Source organism: Heterodontus francisci, unplaced genomic scaffold (assembly GCF_036365525.1).
Source record: "Heterodontus francisci isolate sHetFra1 unplaced genomic scaffold, sHetFra1.hap1 HAP1_SCAFFOLD_410, whole genome shotgun sequence".
Lineage (NCBI taxonomy): Eukaryota > Metazoa > Chordata > Chondrichthyes > Heterodontiformes > Heterodontidae > Heterodontus > Heterodontus francisci.
Genome location: NW_027140485.1, coordinates 641905 through 663341, shown reverse-complemented (window position 1 = coordinate 663341; position 21437 = coordinate 641905). Strand labels below are relative to the sequence as shown.

Sequence of the window (21437 nt, the reverse complement as noted above, 5' to 3'; positions counted from 1 at the left end):
TGGATCAGTACTTGGAGCTACGATGTTGTGGCCGTTACGGAGACGTGGACATCACAGCGGCAGGAATGGATGTTGGATGTTCCAGGGTTTAGATGTTTCAAAAGGAATAGGGAGGGAGGTAAAAGAGGTGGGGGAGTGGCATTGCTAATCAGGGATAGTATCACAGCTGCAGAAAGGGAGGTGATCGAGGAGGGTTTGTCTACTGAGTCATTATGGGTGGAAGTCAGAAACAGGAAAGGAGCAGTCACTTTATTGGGAGTTTTCTATAGACCCCCCAATAGCAACAGAGAAATGGAGGAACAGATTGGGAGGCAGATTTTGGAAAGGTGCAGAAGTAACAGGGTTGTTGTCATGGGTGACTTCAACTTCCCTAATATTGATTGGAACCTCCTTAGTGCAAATAGTTTGGATGGAGCAGTTTTAGTCAGGTGTGTCCAGGAAGGTTTCCTGACTCAATATGTAGATAGGCCAAGGATTAAGGAAAATCCCAAGGCTTTCTACACTTATATGAGGAACAAGAGGATGGCCAGAATGAGGGTAGGGCCGATCAGGGATAGTGGAGGGAACTTGTGCCTGGAGTCGGAGGAGGTAGGGGAGGTCCTAAATGAATACTTTGCTTCAGTATTCACTAGTGAGAGGGACCTGGTCTTTTGTGAGGACAGCGTGGAACAGGCTGATATGCTCGAACAGGTTGATGTTAAGGAGGAGGATGTGCTGGAAATTTTGAATGATATGAGGACAGATAAGCCCCCGGGGCCAGACGGGATATACCCAAGGATATTACGGGAAGCGAGGGAAGAGATTGCTGCGCCTTTGGCGTCCTCACTGTCCACTGGAGTAGTACCGGATGATTGGAGGATGGCAAATGTTGTTCCCTTGTTCAAGAAAGGGAATAGGGATAACCCTGGGAATTATAGACCAGTCAGTCTTACTTCAGTAGTGGGCAAATTATTGGAGAGGATTCTGAGAGACAGGATTTATGATTATTTGGAAAAGTATGGTTTGATTAGAGACAGTCAGCATGGCTTTGTGAGGGGCAGGTCATGCCTCACAAGCCTTATTGAATTCTTTGAAGATGTGACAAAACACATTGATGAAGGAAGAGCAGTGGATGTGGTGTATATGGATTTTAGCAAGGCGTTTGATAAGTTTCCCCATGGTAGGCTCATTCAGAAAGTGAGGAGGCATGGGATACAGGGGAAGTTGGCTGTCTGGATACAAAATTGGCTGGCCCATAGAAGACAGAGGGTGGTAGTAGATGGAAAGTATTCAGCCTGGAGCTCGGTGACCAGTGGTGTTCCACAAGGATCTGTTCTGGGATCTCTGCTCTTTGTGATTTTTATAAATGACTTGGATGAGGAAGTGGAAGGCTGGGTTAGCAAGTTTGCCGATGACACGAAGGTTGCTGGAGTTGTGGATAGTGTGGAAGGCTGTTGTAGGTTGCAACGGGACATTGACAGGATGCAGAGCTGGGCTGAGAAGTGGCAGATGGAGTTCAACCTGGAAAAGTGTGAAGTGATTCATTTTGGAAGTTCGAATTTGAATGCAGGATACAGGCTTAAAGACAGGATTCTTGGTAGTGTGGAGGAACAGAGGGATCTTGGGGTCCATGTCCATAGATCGCTCAAAGTTGCCACCCAAGTTGATAGGGTTGTTAAGAAGGCGTATGGTGTGTTGGCTTTCATTAACAGGGGGATTGAGTTTAGGAGCTGCGAGGTTATGCTGCAGCTCGATAAGGCCCTGGTTCGACCACACTTGGAATATTGTGTTCAGTTCTGGTCGCCTCATTATTGGAAGGATGTGGAAGCTTTAGAGAGGGTGCAGAGGAGATTTACCAGGATGCTGCCTGGACTGGAGGGCATGTCCTACGAAGAAAGATTGAGGGAGCTAGGGCTTTTCTCATTGGAGCGAAGAAGGATGAGAGGTGACTTGATAGAGGGGTACAAGATGATGAGAGGCATAGATAGAGTGGATCGCCACAGACTTTTTCCCAGGGTGGAAAGGGCCATCACCAGGGGGCATAATTTTAGGGTGACTGGAGGAAGGTTTCGGGGAGATGTCAGAGGTAGGTTCTTTACAGAGAGTGTGGTGGGTGCGTGGAATGCACTGCCAGCGGTGGTAGAAGCAGATGCATTAGGGACATTTAAGCGACTCTTGGATAGGTACATGGATGATAGTAGAATGAAGGGTAGGTAGTTACTTAGATCTTGGAGTAGGTTAAAGGTTCGGCACAACATCGTGGGCCGAAGGGCCTGTACTGTGCTGTACTGTTCTATGTTCTAGGTTCTATGTTCTATGCTACATTCCAATGCAATCCTGAGGGAGCACTTAATTGTCAGAGATGTCATTTTCAGATGAGATATTAAACCAAGGCCTGATCTGGCCTCTCAGGGGAATGTAAATGATCCAAGAAGAGCAGGGGAGTTCTCAAAACAGATTATCAGGGAGAGGTCTCTATCACATTGCTACTTGATGGAGTTTGGCTGCCAACTTTCCTACAGTGACTGTCCTTCAAAAGTACTTCATGGGTTGTGAAATGCTTTGGGATGGCCTGAAGTCAGAAAAAGAACAATATAAATGCAAATCATTCTTTTTGACTCTTACTCTGTCCTTCAGTTACATCATCTATGCCTCAGTCACACTCTCTGTTTCTCGGTCATGCACGCTCACTTTAACTCTTTGTCTCTCCAACCCTGGTTCACTCTTACCCAGGTTCACCGGAAGTTTCTAGCTTGTCAGCAATGTGCACATCCAATGACCACACATCAAATTGCCACTTCCGCAGGCCTAGTACTCCGCACAGGACAGAGCCGGAGTGGATCCCTATCCGCATATCGATATCTGATTGAAAGCTCGATCGAATCTTCCTAAATGACAGAGAAATGCAAGTGGGAGAATTGTTATCCAATATGTTTCTTTTAATGGAGAAACTGAGACTAGTGATCTGCTGGCACCAGGGCAAGAATTAAACGCCTGTTGACTGTCGGAGGAAGAGAAGGCCAAGGATATGCCACAGCGTCGGAGATGATAGCCCCTTTTACAACTGAGGCGAAGGGTAAGTCAACATGAGGCCCAGGAGTTAAATGGTCATTTAAACAGCAGCCTAATGCCTACCTGAAGTCAACATCAATGACCATCCCTTCCCAGCACCAATTCAGGTGTAATCCAATTTCTAAGTATTTTAACTCCAGTTCTCTTCTATCTATAAACTCCAATTTATTTTATTCTGGAGTCTCAGCTCCCTTTCCCCTACCCCCAACCCCACAATTGTTTTTCCACAGACTGGGATGCATCTTGGAGGAAAGCAGGAATTCCATCCCGATGAAACCCCTAACCCAGCCGACCTTCCCACCACAATGATTCCCTGTGGCCTGCCTCATTTTGGGGGCTACATGCAAAACCAAAACCTCTCCAGTGAATAACACTGGCTGATTAGTCTTTATTGCCTATCTCAACCTGCCTGAGTACAAGCCCATCCTCTGTCAGCACTTGTATAGGCATTGGCAGATAGATTCCCCAATCCCTGCTGACCATCCAATACCAGGTGCCTTGGCCCAACAGATATCCTTGGAATCCAGGATGCAACCATGATGCAAATGAAAAGGGCATATTTCCCTCTTTGACATTTGTGTAATGAGCAAACACAAACACACGCCGACCACTAGGTAATGGGTGCACGCATCAGTAGGCAGGAGATTGGCAAAGTGTGTTACTAAGCACACTTCTGCTCATGACCACCCCAGATCTACCACAGCAGCTCCAGCCAAAGTCCAGGCAAAATGGTCTAGTTAACTGCAATATATTCAATCCAAGGGTATATAGCTAGATCGTTATCTCTCTATTCCATCAATAAGCAAACAGGTTATAAAGCCTACTGGTTCATAACTGTCCTTCAGGGAGTCGAAACCTCAACCCCTACTTGGTCTGACCTACACGTGACTCCAGCCCGCACTAAATGGTTGACATTAAATGCCCTCAGGGCAGCTAGAGATGGGCAATAAATAAGAACACATTGTAAAAGAGCAATAAAAACATCTGCATCCACAGCACTTTGCTCTTGTAAAACAGCAAGTTATTTTATCTATACCTAAAGAGCATTTTCAACCTTTTCAACCAAGATTAGCATTACTGAAAGTTCGTAAGTCACTTTGGAGTGGCGGTAATGGAGTCTTCTAATATCCTAATTGTTATGACCAGGTGAGAAAGGTGTCCAGGGGTCCTTTTGAGCCTTCACCTGGTCTTACTGCAACAGGGTTTAATTCTAAACACATTGTGTTTTTAGCTCCCCCTTGTTGAATCCTTGTTCACTGCTTTCCAATTATAAGGCAAAGAAATCAACACAAACAGGCTTTCTTAGAGTTAAAGAAGAAAAGTTGAAACTTATTAAAACAAACTCTAATTCGGTTAACGCTTACGGATACACGCCGTGCCCCCAGCTAGCATGCATATACGCGATAAACACATGCAAATAGAGACAGAAAAGAGAAGAAAAATAAAGTTTGAGGCAATATCTGAACAATTTCTTGTTACCGTGCTTCAAGCTCACTGTAGAGTTCTTTTGTAGGTAGTCCTTGCTTGTAGATAATTCTTGCTTTTTGGTGGGGCCCGCTATTCTTCTTAAACCTTGTTCACTGTAGGAGACTTTTCTCTCTTGGGGTTCATCTGTCTTCAACGGATTCCAAAGCTGATGAAAGAGAGATGGAAGCAAGCAGGAGAGGCTGCAGCAAGCCAGCCAGGAGAGGTCATTTCAGTCCAGGAGCAAACAGCTTTCTGAGTTCAAATTCTTTCTCTACAAATTAAAACTCTCAGTTCAAAACTCTGCAACAGCCAGTTATTCATGTGACTAATCTGGTCTGACCACGTCCGTTCTGTGCATTGGGAGCAGGGATTGGTTCCTTTGTTCCGACAATGTCTGCTATTATGCAAAAAATTCTTTCCGGCTAGGGGACTGGCAATTCCTTGTAATAGGCCCTCTTTTCTTCCCAGCAAAAATTTGAAGTTTAGTGTCCATGTGGTGAAATTAATGTGCCTCATTCTTGGCAGGTGGGGGCCTGCATGACATAGTGTCGACTGAGAAAATAATGGGATAATGGGCAGAGAGTGGCAGAAATTCCTGCAATGTATACCAAAGAACTTTCTTGATCAGAGTCTTTCCAGCCCAATGAGGAAGGAAACAATGCTGAGGAATGAAATTGGCCCAGTGGATCATGGTTCAGTGGGAGAGCATTTAGGAAACAGTGATCAGAATATCAGAACTTAAGAAATCGAAGCAGGAGTAGGTCATTCATCCTTCGTGCCTGATCCACCATTCATTAAGATCAAGGTTGATCTTCTATCTCAGCTACACTTTCCCACACTATCGCCATATCCCTCGAATCCCTCAGTGCCCAAAAATCTTTCCATCTCTGACTTGACTATACTCAACAATTGAGCATCCACAGCTCTCTGGAGTGGGGAATTCCAAAGGTTCACAAATCTGACTGAAGAAATTTCTCCTCATCATAGTCCGAAATAGCCAACCTCATGCTTAGGCTTTGATCCCGTGCTCTAGATTCCCGAGCTAGAGCAAACATCCGCCCAGCAGCTATCCTGTCAACACCCTAAAGAATTTTATGTTTCATCTCTAAATCTTCTCAGCTCTAGTTTACTTAATCTCTCCTAATAGGACAATACCCTCATCCGAGGAAGGAGTCGAACGAACCTTCATTAGGTTTAGAGCGGGGGAGTCCAGGACCAGGGGTCACAGTCTAAGCATAAGGTGTAAGCCATTTAGGACTGAGATGAGGAGAGATTTCTTCACCCAGAGAGTGGTGAACCTGTGGATTTCTCTACCACGGAAAACAGTTGAGGTCAAATCATTAAATATATTCAAGAAAGAGTTAGATATAGCTCTTAGGGCTAAAGGAATCAAGGGATATGGGGAGAAAGCAGGAACAGGGTACTGAGTTTGGATGATCAGCCATGATCGTATTGAATGGCGAAGCAGGCTCAAAGGGCCAAATGGCCTACTCCTGCTCCTATTTTTCTATGTTTCTATTATAGAGTCACAGAGTCAAAGAGTTATACAGCACAGAAACAGGCCCTTCGACCCATTGTGTCTGTGCCGGCCATCAAGCACCTAACAATTCTAATCCCATATTCCTGCACTTGGCCCGTAGCCTCGTATGCTATGGCGGTTCAAGTGCTCATCCAAATACTTCTTAAATGTTGTGAGGGTTCCTGCCTCTACCACCTCTTCAGGAAGTGTGTTCCAGATTCCAACCACCCTCTGAGTGAAAAAGTTTTTCCTCAAATCCCCTCTAAACAAGGACAAGAATAAGCAGAAATCAAATGTAAAAATATTCAACTTTAGGAGAGCTTTTATTAATGAGTTGAAAAGGCCCAGTTGGGTTTGAATCAAAGATTGGTAGGCAAAACAGTAAACGAGCAATTGGAGGCCTTCAAAGAGGTGACAAAGTAGACACATTCTGGCAACCCATCTGTTTCACTAATGTCCTTCAGGGAAGGAAATCTGCTGTCCTTACCTGATCTGGCCTACATGTGACTCCAGACCCACAGCAATGTGGTTGACTCTTAACTGCCCTCTGAAATGGCCTAGCAAGCCACTCAGTTATACCTAACCGCTACAAAGTTGACAAGGAATGAAACCGGATGGATCACCTGACATCGACCTAGGCACCAGAAACAAAGTGGCAAACCCAGCCCTGTCGACCCTGCAAAGTTATCCTTACTAACATCTGGGGGCTTGTGCCAAAGTTGGGAGAGCTGTCCCACAGACTAGTCAAGCAACAGCCTGACATAGTCATACTCTTGGAATTATACCCTACAGACAATGTCCCAGACACTGCCATCACCATCCCCGGGTATGTCCTGTCCCACCGGCAGGACAGAGCTAGCAGAGGTGGCAGCACAGTGGTATACAGTAGGGAGGGAGTTGCCCTGGGCGTCCTCAACATCGACCTTGGACCCCATGACGTCTCATGGCATCAGGTCAAACATGTGCTGATTACCACCTACTGCCCCACGCAAACCCCCCCCCCACCTCGGCTGATGAATCAGTGCTTCTCCATGTTGAACACCAACTGGAATAAGCACTTAGGGTAGCAAGGCACAGATTGTACTCTGGGTGGGGGACTTCAATGTCCATCACCAAGATGGCTGGGTAGTACCACTACCGACCGAGCTGGCCGAGTCCTAAAGGACATAGCTGCTGACTGGCTCTGGGATGGTGGATTGTAGGATGGTGAAGGCACCAACAAAAAGGGGAAAAACATATGTGTCCTCATCCTCACCCATCTGCTTGGTGCAAATGCATCTGACCATGAGAGTAATGGTAGGAGTGATCACCGCACAGTCGTTGTGGAGACAAAGGCCCATCTTCACATTGAGGATACCCTCCATCGTGTTGTGTGACACTACCACCATGCTAAATGGGATAGATGTCGAACAGATCTAGCAACTCCAAACTGGGCATCCATGAGGGGTGCTGTAGGCCATCAGCAACAGCAGAATTGTACTCAAACACAATCTGTATCCTCGTGGCCCGGCATATCCCCCACTCTACAATTACCATCAAGCCAAGGGACCAACCTGGTTCAATGAAGAGTGCAGGAGGGCATGCCAGGAGCAACACCAGGCATACCTGGCTGCTCAGCACATCATTGAAAAAAATCAAGGTTGAAGCATTTGCAACAATCTTCAGCCAGAAGTGCCGAGTGCATGATCCATCTTGGCCTCCTCCTGAAGTCCCCAGCATCACAGATGCCAGTCTTCAGCCAATTCGTTTCACTCCACATGATATCAAGAAATGACTGAAGGCACGGGATATTGCAAAAGCTTTGGGCCCTGACAGTATTCCAGCAACAGGACTGAAGACCTGTGCTCCAGAACTTGCCACACCCCTCGCCAAGCTGTTCCAGTACAGCTACAACACTGGCATCAACCCGGCAATGTGGAAAATTGCCCAGGTATGTCCTGTACACAAAAAGCAGGACAAATCCAACCTGGCCAATTACCGCCCCATCAGCCTACTCTCTATCATCAGTAAAGTGATGGAAAGTGTCATCAACAGTGCCATCAAGCAGCACTTGCTTAGCAATAACCTGCTCAGTGACACTCAGTTTCGGTTCCGCCAGGGCCACTCAGCTCCTGACCTCATTACAGCCTTGGTTCAAACATGGACAAAAGAGCTGAACTCCAAGAGGTGACCTATTTGTAGGGGCGGAAGATGTTGGCATTAGTCTAAATGAATACTTTGTGTCTGTCTTCACAAAAGAGGGATGATGCAGATATTGTAGTTAAGGAAGAAGTGGGTGAAGTATTGGATGTGATCAACATAGGGAGAGAGGACATATTAATGGGATTAGCATCCTTGAAAGTTGATAAATCACCAGGGCCAGACGAAATGTACCCCAGGCTGTTAAAAGAAGCAAGAGAGGAAATAGTGGAAGGTCTGACCATCATTTTCCAGTCTTCACTGGATACAGGTGTGGTGACGAAGGATTGGAGAACTGCTAACATTGTACCTCTGTTTAAAAAGGCAGTGAGGGATAGACCAAATAATTACAGGTCAGTCAGTCTAAGCTCAGTAGTGGGGAAATTATTGGAATCTATCCTGAGACTCAGGATAAACTGTCATTTAGAAAGGCACAGGTTAATCAAGGATAGTCAGCAGGGATTTGATAAGGGAAGATTTTGACTGACCAACTTGATTGAATTTTTTGAAGACGTAACAAGGAAGATAGATGAGGGTAGTGCAGTTGATGTGGTCTACATGGATTTTAGTAAGGCTTTTGACATGGTCCCACATGGCAGACTGGTTAAAAAATAAAATCCCATGGGATCCAGGGAAATGCAGCAAAGTGGATATAAAACTGGCTCAGTGGCAGGAAACAAAGGGTAATTTTTGACGAGTGTTTTAGCGACTGGAGGGCTGTTTCCAGTGATGTTCCGCAGGGCTCAGTACTGGGTCCCCTGCTTTTTGTGGTATATAGGCCGAAGGGCCTGTTTCAGTGCTGTATCTCTAATCTAATCTAAAAATGTAGGGGGCATGATCAAGAAGTCTGCAGACGACACAAAGATTGGCCGTGTGGTAGATAGCAAGGAGGATAGCTGTAGGCTGCAGGAAGATATTGATGGACTAGTCAGGTGGGAAGTGGCAAATGGAATTCAACATGGAGAAGTGTGAGGTGATGCATTTGGGGAGGTCGGACAAGGTAAAGGAAAACACGATAAATGGGAAAATACTGAGAAGTGTAGAGGAAGTGAGGGACCTTGGAGTGAATGTCCACAGATCCCGGAAGGTAGCAGGACAGGTTGATAATGTGGTTAAGAAGGCATATGGAATCCTTTCTTTTATTAGCCAAGGTATAGAATACAAGAGCAGGGAGGTTATGCTGGAACTGTATAACTCATTGGTTAGGCCACAACTTGAGTACTGTGTGCAGTTCTGGTCACCTCGTTACAGAAATTACACTGGAGAGGGTATAGAGGAGATTTACAAGGATGTTGCTGGGACTGGAAAAATGTAGCTATGAGGAAAGATTGGATAGGCTGGGTTGTTCTCCTTGGAATAGAGAAAACTGAGGGGAGGGGAAGGGCCTTAACAGAGAGGTCAGTGACAAAGGGGCATAGATTTAAAGTGATTGGTAGAAAGATTTGAGGGGAGATGAGGAAAAGATTTTTCACCCAGAGGGTGGTGGGAGTTTGGAACTCACTGCCTGAAAGGGTAGTTGAGGCAGAAACCCTCAACTCATTCAAAAGAAGTCTGGATATGCAGGGCTACGAACCAAATGCTGGATGGTGGGATTAGAATGAATGGAACATTTTTTGGCTGGCACAGACACAATGGGCCAAGTGGCTTCTTTCTGTGTCGTAAACGTTCTATGATTCTAGGTGAGGTGAGAGTGACTGCCCTTGACATCAAGGCAGCATTTGACCAAATATGGCATCAAGGAGTCCAAGCAAAACTAGAATCAATGGGAATCAGCAGGGGGGGGGGTCTCTCCACTGGTTGGAGTCATACTGAGCACAAAGGAAGATGGTTGTGGTTCTTGGAGGTCAATCATCTCAGTCCCAGGACATCACTGCAGTTGTTCCTCAGGGTAATGTCCTAGGCCCAACCATCGTCAGCTGCTTCATCAATGACCTTCCCTCCATTATAAGGTCAGAAGTGGGGATGTTCGCTGATGATTGCACAATGATCAGCACCATTCGTGACTCCTCAGATACTGAAGCAGTCCGTGTCCAGATGCAGCAAGACCTGGACAACATCCAGGCTTGGGCTGATAAGTGACAAGTAACATATTTTTTTATTTGTTCTGAGGGTGTGGGTGTCACTGACATGCCAGCATGTGTCGCCCATCCCTAATTGCCCTTGAACCGAGTGGCTTGCTAGGCCATTTCAGAGGGCATTTAGAGTCAACCACATTGCTGTGGGTCTGGAGTCACATGTAGGCCAGGCCAGGTAAGGACAGCAGATTTCTTTCCCTAAATGACATCAGTGAACCAGATGGGTTTTTACAACCCATAGCTTCATGGGACCATTACTGAGAGTCGCTTTCAATTCCAGATTTGAATTAATTGAATTTAAATTCCACCAGCTGCCGAGGTGGGATTTGAACCACTGTCCCCAGGGCATTAGCCCCAGCTTCCGGATTACTACTAGCAGTGACATTACCACTATGCCACCATCTCCCCCAAAAGTACACACAAGTACCTGGCAATGACCATCTCAAACAAGAGAAAATCTAACCATCTCCCCTTAATGTTCAATGGCATTACGATCGCTGAATTCCCCACTATCAACATCCTGGAGGTCACCATCGACCAGAAACTAAATTGGACCAGCCACATAAATACTGTGGCTACAAAAGCAGGTCAGAGGCTAGGAATTCTGCAGTGGGTAACTCAACTCCTGACTCCCCAAAGCCTGTCCACCATCTACAAGGCACAAGTCAGAAGTGTGATGGAATACTCTCCACTTGCCTGGATGGGTGCAGCTCCAACAACACCGAAGAAGCTCAACACCATCCAGGACAAAGCAACCTGCTTGATTGGCACCCCATCCACAAATATTCACCACTGACGCACAGTGGCAGCAGTGTGTACCATCTACAAGATGCACTGCAGCAACGCACCAAGGCTCCTTCAACAGCTCCTTCCAATCCAGCGACCTCTACCCACTAGAAGGACAAGGGCAGCAAATACATGGGAACAGCACCATCAGCAAGCTCCCCTCCAAGCCGCATGAAGTGATTTATGGCTTTAACTCTTTATAGGGACTAAACCAAATCAGGAGTACATCCCGATAAATCTCCTCTAATCAAGATCAAACCAGACAAATTCTCAGACACTTATCTGGGTCCAAAGAACTGTATTAACTTTCCCTCAAAGAAAGAAAACCAACAGAGAATATTTCCATCTTTCGGATAGCCTATTTTTATTATTTATGGCGAAGTCATAAATATCCCAGATATTATAAGAGTCTGGGAAGCTCTCTTCAATATGTATCTCTCCACTTAAAGAGGTTCTTGTAGTTGTATACAGAATACTACATGAGGCTATTAACTTTTATAGATCTATTAAAGAATTTAACATGTAATAAACCTCTTAAGTGGATGAGTATATCACAATATCAAGCATTACTGAGAGATGTAACACACATTCTTATTTCTAACATAGAATCCAAACGTTTAACCTTGCTAATGTTACACCAACATTATCCTGGAATATCCAGAATATCCATCAAAATTTAAAGTAAACTTTTACTTTAAATCCCCCAAACAAGGCATGGGATGAGAAGTATTGTTTGAGGATACAACACCCCTAAACTTTGCTTTCAAAACCTCTCCTTTTAATACTATTTCTAAGGTGTCATCTGACTTCCAGCATTGATGTGACCTTCCTGTGTTCCTTTTAAAATCCATATTTGATAATATCATGAACTAACTCTCCACTTAATGTTTTACTGGAAACCCCCTGTTTTCTGAAGTTGTAAGCCTTTATCTGGTCAAAATGTTTATAATTGTGTTTACTTCACCTCTTATTCCTGTTGAGTCCATTTTCTATAATTGCCTTTTTTATGGTGCCTGAAAGTAACCTCTGGAGCCGATTTGTCTGCATCAACAACCCCAAAAACTAATTAAGTTTGTTGCTACCTCTTACTGATCCCACACAGGATATTTCAATGTGTGTGTTTATCTTCTAATTCCCTGGCAACAGAAATTCTATTCTAACAGGGACCTTGAAATATTTAACCCTACCTCCTTAAAGGGGAACGTCAGTAAGTTCTAAAAACTGACCATTTATTCAATCATTACTTCTCAAAGGCATAATATACTAACTATTTCCAAATTCTACTGAATTGAGCCTATTATACCTATATTCCATCACACGCATATCATCCTGACTGAGAACTATATCGCCGTTCCTTCACTGTCACTTGGTCAAAATCCTGGAACTCCCTTCCGAACAGCACTGTGGAGATACCTACACCCCAAGGACTGCATGGTTCAAGAGGCAGCTCACCACCACCTTTTCAAGGGCAATTAGGGATCGGCAATAAATCCTGGCCGAGCCAATGACACTCACATCCCATGAAGGAATAATAAAAAAAACTCTACAGTTCTTGCACATCTCTGATTTCCTCCCCTATCTCTCTCACTATTTGGAGGCCTACAGAATACCCCTAGTAGTGTGATAATATTCTTTTTGCTTGCCATCTCTAACCAAATGGATTCTGTCCTTCCCCCCTCAAAGACATCACAGAATCACAGAATCACAGAATAATACAATGCAGAAGAGGCCCTTCGGCCCATCGAGTCTGCACCCGATGCATTAAAACACCTGACCTGTCCACCTAATCCCATTTGCCAGCACTTGGCCCATAGCCTTGAATGTTATGACGTGCCAAGTGTTCATCCAGGTACTTTTTAAAGGATGTGAGGCAACCTGCATCTACCACCCTCCCAGGCAGTGCATTCCAGACCGTCACCACCCTCTGGGTAAAAAAGTTCTTCCTCAAGTCCCCTTAAACCTCCCGCCCCTCACCTTAAACTTGTGACCCCTCGTAACTGACCCTTCAACTAAGGGGAATGCCGCTCCCTATCCACCCTGTCCATGCCCCTCATTATCTTGTACACCTCAATCAGGTCACCCCTCAGTCTTCTCTGCTCCAGTGAAAACAACCCAAGCCTATCCAACTTCTCTTCATAGCTTAAATGTCCCATCCCAGGCACCATCCCGGTGAATCACCTCTGCACCCCCTCCAACGCAATCACATCCTTCCTCTAATGTGGCGACCAGAATTGCACACAGTACTCCAGCTGTGGCCTTACCAAAGTTCTGTACATCTCCGACATGACCTCGCTGCTTTTGAAATCTTTGCCTCGATTGATAAAGGCAAGTGTCCCATATGCCTTTTTCACCACCCTATTAACCTGCCCTTCTGCCTTCAGAGATCTATGGACAAACAAGCCAAGGTCCCTTTGTTCCTCGGAACTTCCCAGTGTCAGGCCATTCATTGAATACTTCTGTGTCACATTACTCCTTCCAAAGTGTATCACCTCACACTTTTCAGGGTTAAATTCCATCTGCCACTTTTCTGCCCATTTGACCATCCCGTCTATATCTTCCTGTAACCCAAGACACTCAACCTCACTATTAACCACTCGGCCAATCTTTGTGTCATCCGCAAACTTACTGATCCTACCCCCCACATAGTCAGCTATGTCGTTTATATAAATGACAAACATTAGGGGACCCAGCACAGATCCCTGTGGTACGCCACTGGACACTGGCTTCCAGTCACTAAAACAGCCGTCTGTCATCACTCTCTGTCTCCTACAGCTAAGCCAATTTTGAATCCACCTTATCAAGTTACCCTGTATCCCATGTACATTTGCTTTCTTGATAAGTCTCCCATGTGGGACCTTGTCAAAGGCTTTGCTGAAATCCATGTAAACTACATCAACTGCACTACCCTCATCTACACACCTGGTCACATGCTCAAAAAATTCAATCAAATTTGTTAGGCATCACCTTCCTCTGACAAAGCCATGCTGACTATTCCTAATCAAATTTTGCCTCTCCAAGTGGAGATAGATTCTCTCCTTCAGAATTTTCTCCAATAGTTTCCCTACCACTGACGTGACACTCACTGGTCTGTAGTTCCCTGGCTTATCTCTACAACCTTTCTTAAATAGTGGGACCACATTAGCTGTTCTCCAGTCCTCTGGCACCTCCCCCGTGGCCAGAGAGGAATTAAAAATTAGGGTCAGAGCCCCTGCAATCACCACCCTCACCTCCCACAGCATCCTGGGACACAAATCGTCCAGACCTGGAGATTTGTCCACTTTTAAGCCTTCCAAAAGCTCCAATACCTTGTCACTCCCTATGACAATTTGCTCAAGAACCTCACAGTCTCTCTCTCTAAGTTCCATATCTACATCCTCATTCTCTTGGGTGAAGACAGATGTGAAGTATTCATTTAACACCCTACCAATGTCCTCTGGCTCCACCCACAGATTTCCCCCTTGGTCCCTAATGGGTCCTACTCTTTACCTGCTTATCCTCTTCCCATTGATATACTTACAGAATATCTTGGGATTTTCCCTACTTTTACCAGCCAGAGCTTTCTCATAACCCCTCTTTGTTCTCCTAATTGCTTTCTTAAGCTCCATCCTACACTTTCTGTACTCCACTAATGCTTCCATTGATTTGCTCTCCTTGTATTTGCTAAAAGCCTCTCTTTTCCTTCTCATCATACCCTGAATGTTTCTCTTTCCCTCTTTCTAAAACTACGATGTCTTCCCCACCACCCTTTTAACCTTCTCTAACGTTTCTGAACAATTTACATTCTTGTGCATTTCGCGTCCAGTCCTCACCATTTTTAAGCCACGCTTCCATGATTGCCATTACATCATATTTCCATACTGCTATTTGTGTTTGCAGCTCACCAACCTTATTCATCACACTTAGTGTGTTTACACACGTGCATTGTAATCCTGTCTTTGCATTCTTCGTAGTCCTTCTCAGTCCACTCCTATTTAACATGGAACCACTCCCTTCTCTAGTACTAAGAACAAATAACAAAGAACAAAGAACAGTACAGCACAGGAACAGGCCATTCGGCCCTCCAAGCCTGCGCCGATCTTGATGCCTGCCTAATCTAACACCTTCTGCACTTCCGGGGTCCATATCCCTCTATTCCCATCCTATTCATGCAGGGATGGTGCAGGAGGGAGGGATTTGGTTTCCTGGATAATTGGGGCTCTTTCTGGGGTAGGTGGGACCTCTACAAACAGGATGGTCTTCACCTGAACCAGAGGGGTACCAATATCCTGGGGGGGAGGTTTGCTAGTGCTCTTCGGGGGGGTTTAAACTAATTCAGCAGGGGAATGGGAACCCAAATTGTAGTGCCAGTGTACAGGATGTTGAGAGTAGTGAGGTCAGGGATATGGTTACAAGGAAGCAAGAGGGCACTGGCAAGCAAGAACCTGGTTTAAAGTGTGTCTATTTCAACGCCAGGAGCTTCCGGAATAAGGTGGGTGAGCTTGCAGCATGGGTTGGTACCTGGGATCTCGATGTAGTGGCCATTTCGGAGACATGGGTAGAGCAGGGGCAGGAATGGATGTTGCAGATTCCGGGATTTAGATGTTTCAGTAAGAACAGAGAAGATGGTAAAAGAGGGGGGGGTGTGGCATTGTTAATCAAGGAGAGTATTACAGCGACAGAAAGGACGTTTGAGGACTCGTCTACTGAGGTAGTATGGGCTGAGGTTAGAAACAGGAGAGGTGAGGTTACCCTGTTGGGAGTCTTTTATAGACCTCCGAACAGTTCCAGAGATGCAGAGGAAAGGATAGCGAAGATGATTCTCGACAGGGGTGAGAGTAACAGGGTAGTTGTTATGGGGGACTTTAACTTTCCAAATATCGACTGGACATACTATAGTTCGAGTACTTTAGATGGGTCAGTTTTTGTCCAGTGTGTGCAGGAGGGTTTTCTGACACAGTATGTAGACAGGCCAACCAGGGGCGATGCCACATTGGATTTGGTACTGGGAAATGAACCCGGCCAGGTGTTAGATTTAGATGTAGGTGAGCACTTTGGTGACAGTGATCACAATTCGGTTAGGTTTACCTTAGCGATGGGCAGGGACAGGTATATACCGCAGGGCAAGAATTATAACTGGGGGAAAGGAAATTATGATGCGATTAGGCAAGATTTAGGATGCGTAGGATGGGGAAGGAAACTGCAGGGGATGGGAACAATCGAAATGTGGAGCTTATTCAAGGAGCAGCTACTGCGTGTCCTTGATAAGTATGTACCTGTGAGGCAGGGAGGAAGTTGTCGAGCGAGGGAGCCGTGGTTTACTAAAGAAGTTGAAGCGCTTGTCAAGAGGAAGAAGAAGGCTTATGTTAGGATGAGACGTGAAGGCTCAGTTAGGGCGCTTGAGAGCTACAAGCTAGCCAGGAAGGATCTAAAGGGAGAGCTAAGAAGAGCAAGGAGAGGACACGAGAAGTCATTGGTGGATCGGATCAGGGAAAACCCTAAGGCTTTCTATAGGTATATCAGGAATAAAAGAATGACTAGAGTTAGATTAGGGCCAATCAAGGATTGTAGTGGGAAGTTGTGTGTGGAATCAGAGGAGATAGGGGAAGTGTTAAATGAATATTTTGCGTCAGTATTTACAGTAGAGAAAGAAAATGTTGTTGAGAATACTGAGATTCAGGCTACAAGGCTAGATGGGATTGAGGTTCACAAGGAGGAGGTGTTAGCAATTTTGGAAAGTGTGAAAATAGATAAGTCCCCAGGGCCAGATGGGATTTATCCTAGGATTCTCTGGGAAGCTAGGGAGGAGATTGCAGAGCCTTTGTCCTTGATCTTTATGTCGTCATTGTCGACAGGAATAGTGCCGGAAGACTGGAGGATTGCAAATGTTGTCCCCTTGTTCAAGAAGGGGAGTAGAGACAGCCCTGGTAATTATAGACCTGTGAGCCTCACTTCGGTTGTGGGTAAAATGTTGGAAAAGGTTATAAGAGACAGGATTTATAATCATCTTGAAAAGAATAAGTACATTAGAGATAGTCAGCACGGTTTTGTGACGGGTAGGTCGTGCCTCACAAACCTTATTGAGTTTTTCGAGAAGGTGACCAAACAGGTGGATGAGGGTAAAGCAGTGGATGTGGTGTATATGGATTTCAGTAAGGCGTTTGATAAGGTTCCCCACGGTAGGCTATTGCAGAAAATACGGAAGTATGGGGTTGAAGGTGATTTAGAGCTTTGGATCAGAAATTGGCTAGCTGAAAGAAGACAGAGGGTGGTGGTTGATGGCAAATGTTCATCCTGGAGTTTAGTTACTAGTGGTGTACCGCAAGGATCTGTTTTGGGGCCATTGCTGTTTGTCATTTTTATAAATGATCTGGAAGAGGGTGTAGAAGGGTGGGTTAGTAAATTTGCAGATGACACTAAGGTCGGTGGAGTTGTGGATAGTGCCGAAGGATGTTGTAGGGTACAGAGAGACATAGATAGGCTGCAGAGCTGGGCTGAGAGATGGCAAATGGAGTTTAATGCGGAAAAGTGTGAGGTGATTCACTTTGGAAGGAGTAACAGGAATGCAGAGTACTGGGCTAATGGGAAGATTCTTGTTAGTGTAGATGAGCAGAGAGATCTTGGTGTCCAGGTGCATAAATCCCTGAAGGTTGCTAACCAGGTTAATAGGGCTGTCAAGAAGGCATATGGTGTGTTAGCTTTTATTAGTAGGGGGGTCGAGTTTCGGAGCCACGAGGTCATGCTGCAGCTGTACAAGACTCTGGTGAGACCGCACCTGGAGTATTGCGTGCAGTTCTGGTCACCGCATTATAGAAAGGATGTGGAAGCTATGGAAAGGGTGCAGAGGAGATTTACTAGGATGTTGCCTGGTATGGAGGGAAGGTCTTACGAGGAAAGGCTGAGGGACTTGAGGTTGTTTTCGTTGGAGAGAAGGAGGAGGAGAGGTGACTTAATAGAGACATATAAGATAATCAGAGGGTTAGATAGGGTGGATAGTGAGCGTCTTTTTCCTCGGATGGTGATGGCAAACACGAGGGGACATAGCTTTAAGTTGAGGGGTGACAGATATAGGACAGATGTGAGAGGTAGTTTCTTTACTCAGAGAGTAGTAAGGGTGTGGAATGCCCTGCCTGCAGCAGTAGTAGATTCGCCAACTTTAAGGGCATTTAAGTGGACATTGGATAGACACATGGATGAAAATGGAATAGTGTAGGTCAGATGGTTTCACAGCTCGGCGCAACATCGAGGGCCGAAGGGCCTGTACTGCGCTGTAATATTCTAAAATTCTAAAAATATTTGTCAAGATGTCTCTTAAACATCGCTATCGTATCTGCTTCCACCACCTCCCCCGGCAACAAGTTCCAGGCACTCACCATCCTCTGCGTAAAGAACCTGCCTCGCACATCCCCTCTAAACTTTGCCCCTCGCACCTTAAACCTATGTCCCCTAGTAACTGACTCTTCCACCCTGGGAAAAAGCTTCTGACTATCCACTCTGTCCATGTCGCTCATAACTTTGTAAACCTCTATCATGTCGCCCCTCCACCTCCGTCGTTCCAGTGAAAACAATCCGAGTTTATCCAACCTCTCCTCATAGCTAATGCCCTCCAGACCAGGCAACATCCTGGTAAACCTCTTCTGTACCCTCTCCAAAGCCTCCAGGTCCTTCTGGTAGTGTGGCGACCAGAATTGCACGCAATATTCTAAGTGTGGCCTAACTAAGGTTCTGTACAGCTGCAGCATGACTTGCTAATTTTTATACTCTATGTCCCGACCGATGAAGGCAAGCATGCCGTATGCCTTCTTGACTACCTTATCCACCTGCGTTGCCACTTTCAGTGACCTGTGGACCCGTACGCCCAGATCTCTCTGCCTGTCAATACTCCTCAGGGTTCTGACATTTACTGTATACTTCCCACCTGCATTAGACCTTCCAAAATGCATTACCTCATCATTATCCGCAACTCCACCAACCTTTGTGTCACCCGCAAACTTACTAATCAGTCCAGCTACATTTTCCTCCAAATCATTTATATATACTACAAAGAGCAAAGGTCCCAGCACTGATCCCTGCGGAACACCACTAGTCACATCCCTCCATTCAGAAAAGCACCCTTCCACTGATACCCTCTGTCTTCTATGACTGAGCCAGTTCTGTATCCATCTTGCCAGCTCACCTCTGATCCCGTGCGACTTCACCTTTTGTGCCAGTCTGCCATGAGGGACCTTGTCAAAGGCTTTACTGAAGTCCATATAGACAACATTCACTGCCCTTCCTTCCTCAATCATCTTCGTCACTTCCTCAAAAAACTCAATCAAGTTAGTGAGACATGACCTCCCCTTCACAAAACCATGCTGTCTCTCGCTAATAAGTTCGTTTGTTTCCAAATGGGAGTGAATCCCGTCCCGACAGGATTTGTCCAACACTCTCACATTATACATCTTTTATTCCTCTTTACTATTTCTATATGCTGGTGCCCACCCCCTCCCCCCCTGCCAATTTAGTTTAAACCCTCCCCAACCACACTGGTGAACCTCCCAGCGAGGACACTGGTCCCAGTCCGTTGAGGTGCAACCCGACCGTTTTGTATTGGTGTCTCTTGCCCCAGAACTGGTCCCAATGCCTCACGAATCCGAAACTCTCCCTCCTGCACCTTGCTTCAAGTCACACATTGATCCTCCCTAGCTTCCTATTTCTACTCTCGCCAGCACGCTGCGCAGACAATAATCAAGAGATTACTATTTTTGCGGTCTTACTCTAACTTCCTCCCTATTGACTGCTGCGCTGGCCTGCATAACCATGGCTGTACTTCAAAGTGATTATACTTTGGCATGTGATAAAATGCTGCACAAGTGCATGACTTTTTGCTTCAGCTCAGCCACATCCTCTTGAAGGTAAAATTCTAAAATTGCAAATGCTGGTCTGGAAATTACTCACTATTTTTCATGGGGTAAAATTGTAATGCAGGCACCATTTTGCATCAAATAAAATTTCCAGTCACTAATCTCAGTGGTGACCCAAATATATCGCCGTTCCTTCACTGTCGCTGGGTCAGAATCCTGGAACTGCCTTCCTAACAGCACTGTGGGTGTATCTACCCCAAATGGACTGCAGCGGTTCAAGAAGGCAGCTCACCACCACCTTCTCAAGGGTAAAAAGGGTTGGGCAATAAATGCTGGCCTGGGCAGCGACACCCACATCCCATGAACAAATGAAAAAAATTCCAACATAGTTTATGCAATCTATCCTTGGAATCTAACCTTTGGAGCCCTAGGAACATTTTGATGAATCTGCACTGCACTTCCTCCAAGGTCAATAGATCCTTGCTCAAGTGCTGTGTCCAGAACTGTGCACAATACTCCAGATATGGTCTAATGAGAGGTCCTAAGAATTTAAGAAATAAGAGGAGGTCATTCAGCTCCTGATCTGCCATTCAATAAGATAATGGCTGATTTGATTATGGCCTTAATTCCATTTTCCTGTCTGCCCACCGCCGCCCACACCCCCCCAACCCTCACCCCCCAACCCCCACCCCCAACCCCCACCCCCTACCACCACAACTCCCACCCCCCAACTCCCACCCCCCAACCCCCACCCCCTACCACCACAACCCTTCACTCCCTTGTAGATGAAAACTCTGTCTAACTCAGCCTTGAATATATTCAATGACCCAGCCTCCACTGCTCACTGGGAAGAGAATTCCAAAGATTAACGGCCCTCAAAGAAGAAATTCCTTCTCATCTCCATCTTAAATGAAGACCCCTTATTCTGAAACTGTGCCTCCTAGTTCTAGATTCCCCCACGAGGGGAAACATCCTCTCAGCATCTACCCTGTCAAGCCGCCTCAGAATCTTACATGTTTCAATAAGATCACCTCTCATTCTTCTAAACTCTAATGAATATAGGCACAACCTGCTCAACCTTTCCTCATAAGACAACCCCTTCATCCCAGAAATCAGCCCAGTGAACTTTCTCTGAACTGCTTTCAAGGCAAGTATATCCCTCCTTAAATAAGGTGATCAAAACTGTACACAGTACTCTAGGTGTGGTCTCACCAATGCCCTGTACATTTGTAGCAAGACTTTCCTACCTTTATAGTCCATTTCCCTTGCAATGAAGGCCAATATTCCATTTGCCTTCCTAATTACTTGCTGTACCTGCATGTTAACTTTTTGAGATTCCTGTACAAGGACACCCAGATCCCACTGCATTGCAGCATTCTGCAGTCTCTCGCCATTTAAGTAATAGTCTGCTTTTCTATTCTTCCCTCCAAAGTGAACAACCTCACATTTTCCCACATTATACTCCATCTGCAAAATTTTTGCCCACTCACTCAATCTATCTAAATCCCTTTGCAGGCTCTGCGTCCTCCCCATAACTTGCTT

General features: G+C 45.6%; 1 protein-coding gene across 1 annotated transcript in view; it reads right to left on the bottom strand.

The window, feature by feature from the left end:
* Positions 1-21437, bottom strand: part of LOC137359980 (adenylate cyclase type 8-like) — a 264866-nt gene that overhangs the window by 139980 nt on the left and 103449 nt on the right. The window contains exon 6 of the mRNA XM_068025574.1: positions 2709-2867. Within this exon, the coding sequence (XP_067881675.1) occupies positions 2709-2867 (159 nt within the window). The remainder of the gene's footprint in view (positions 1-2708; positions 2868-21437) is intronic.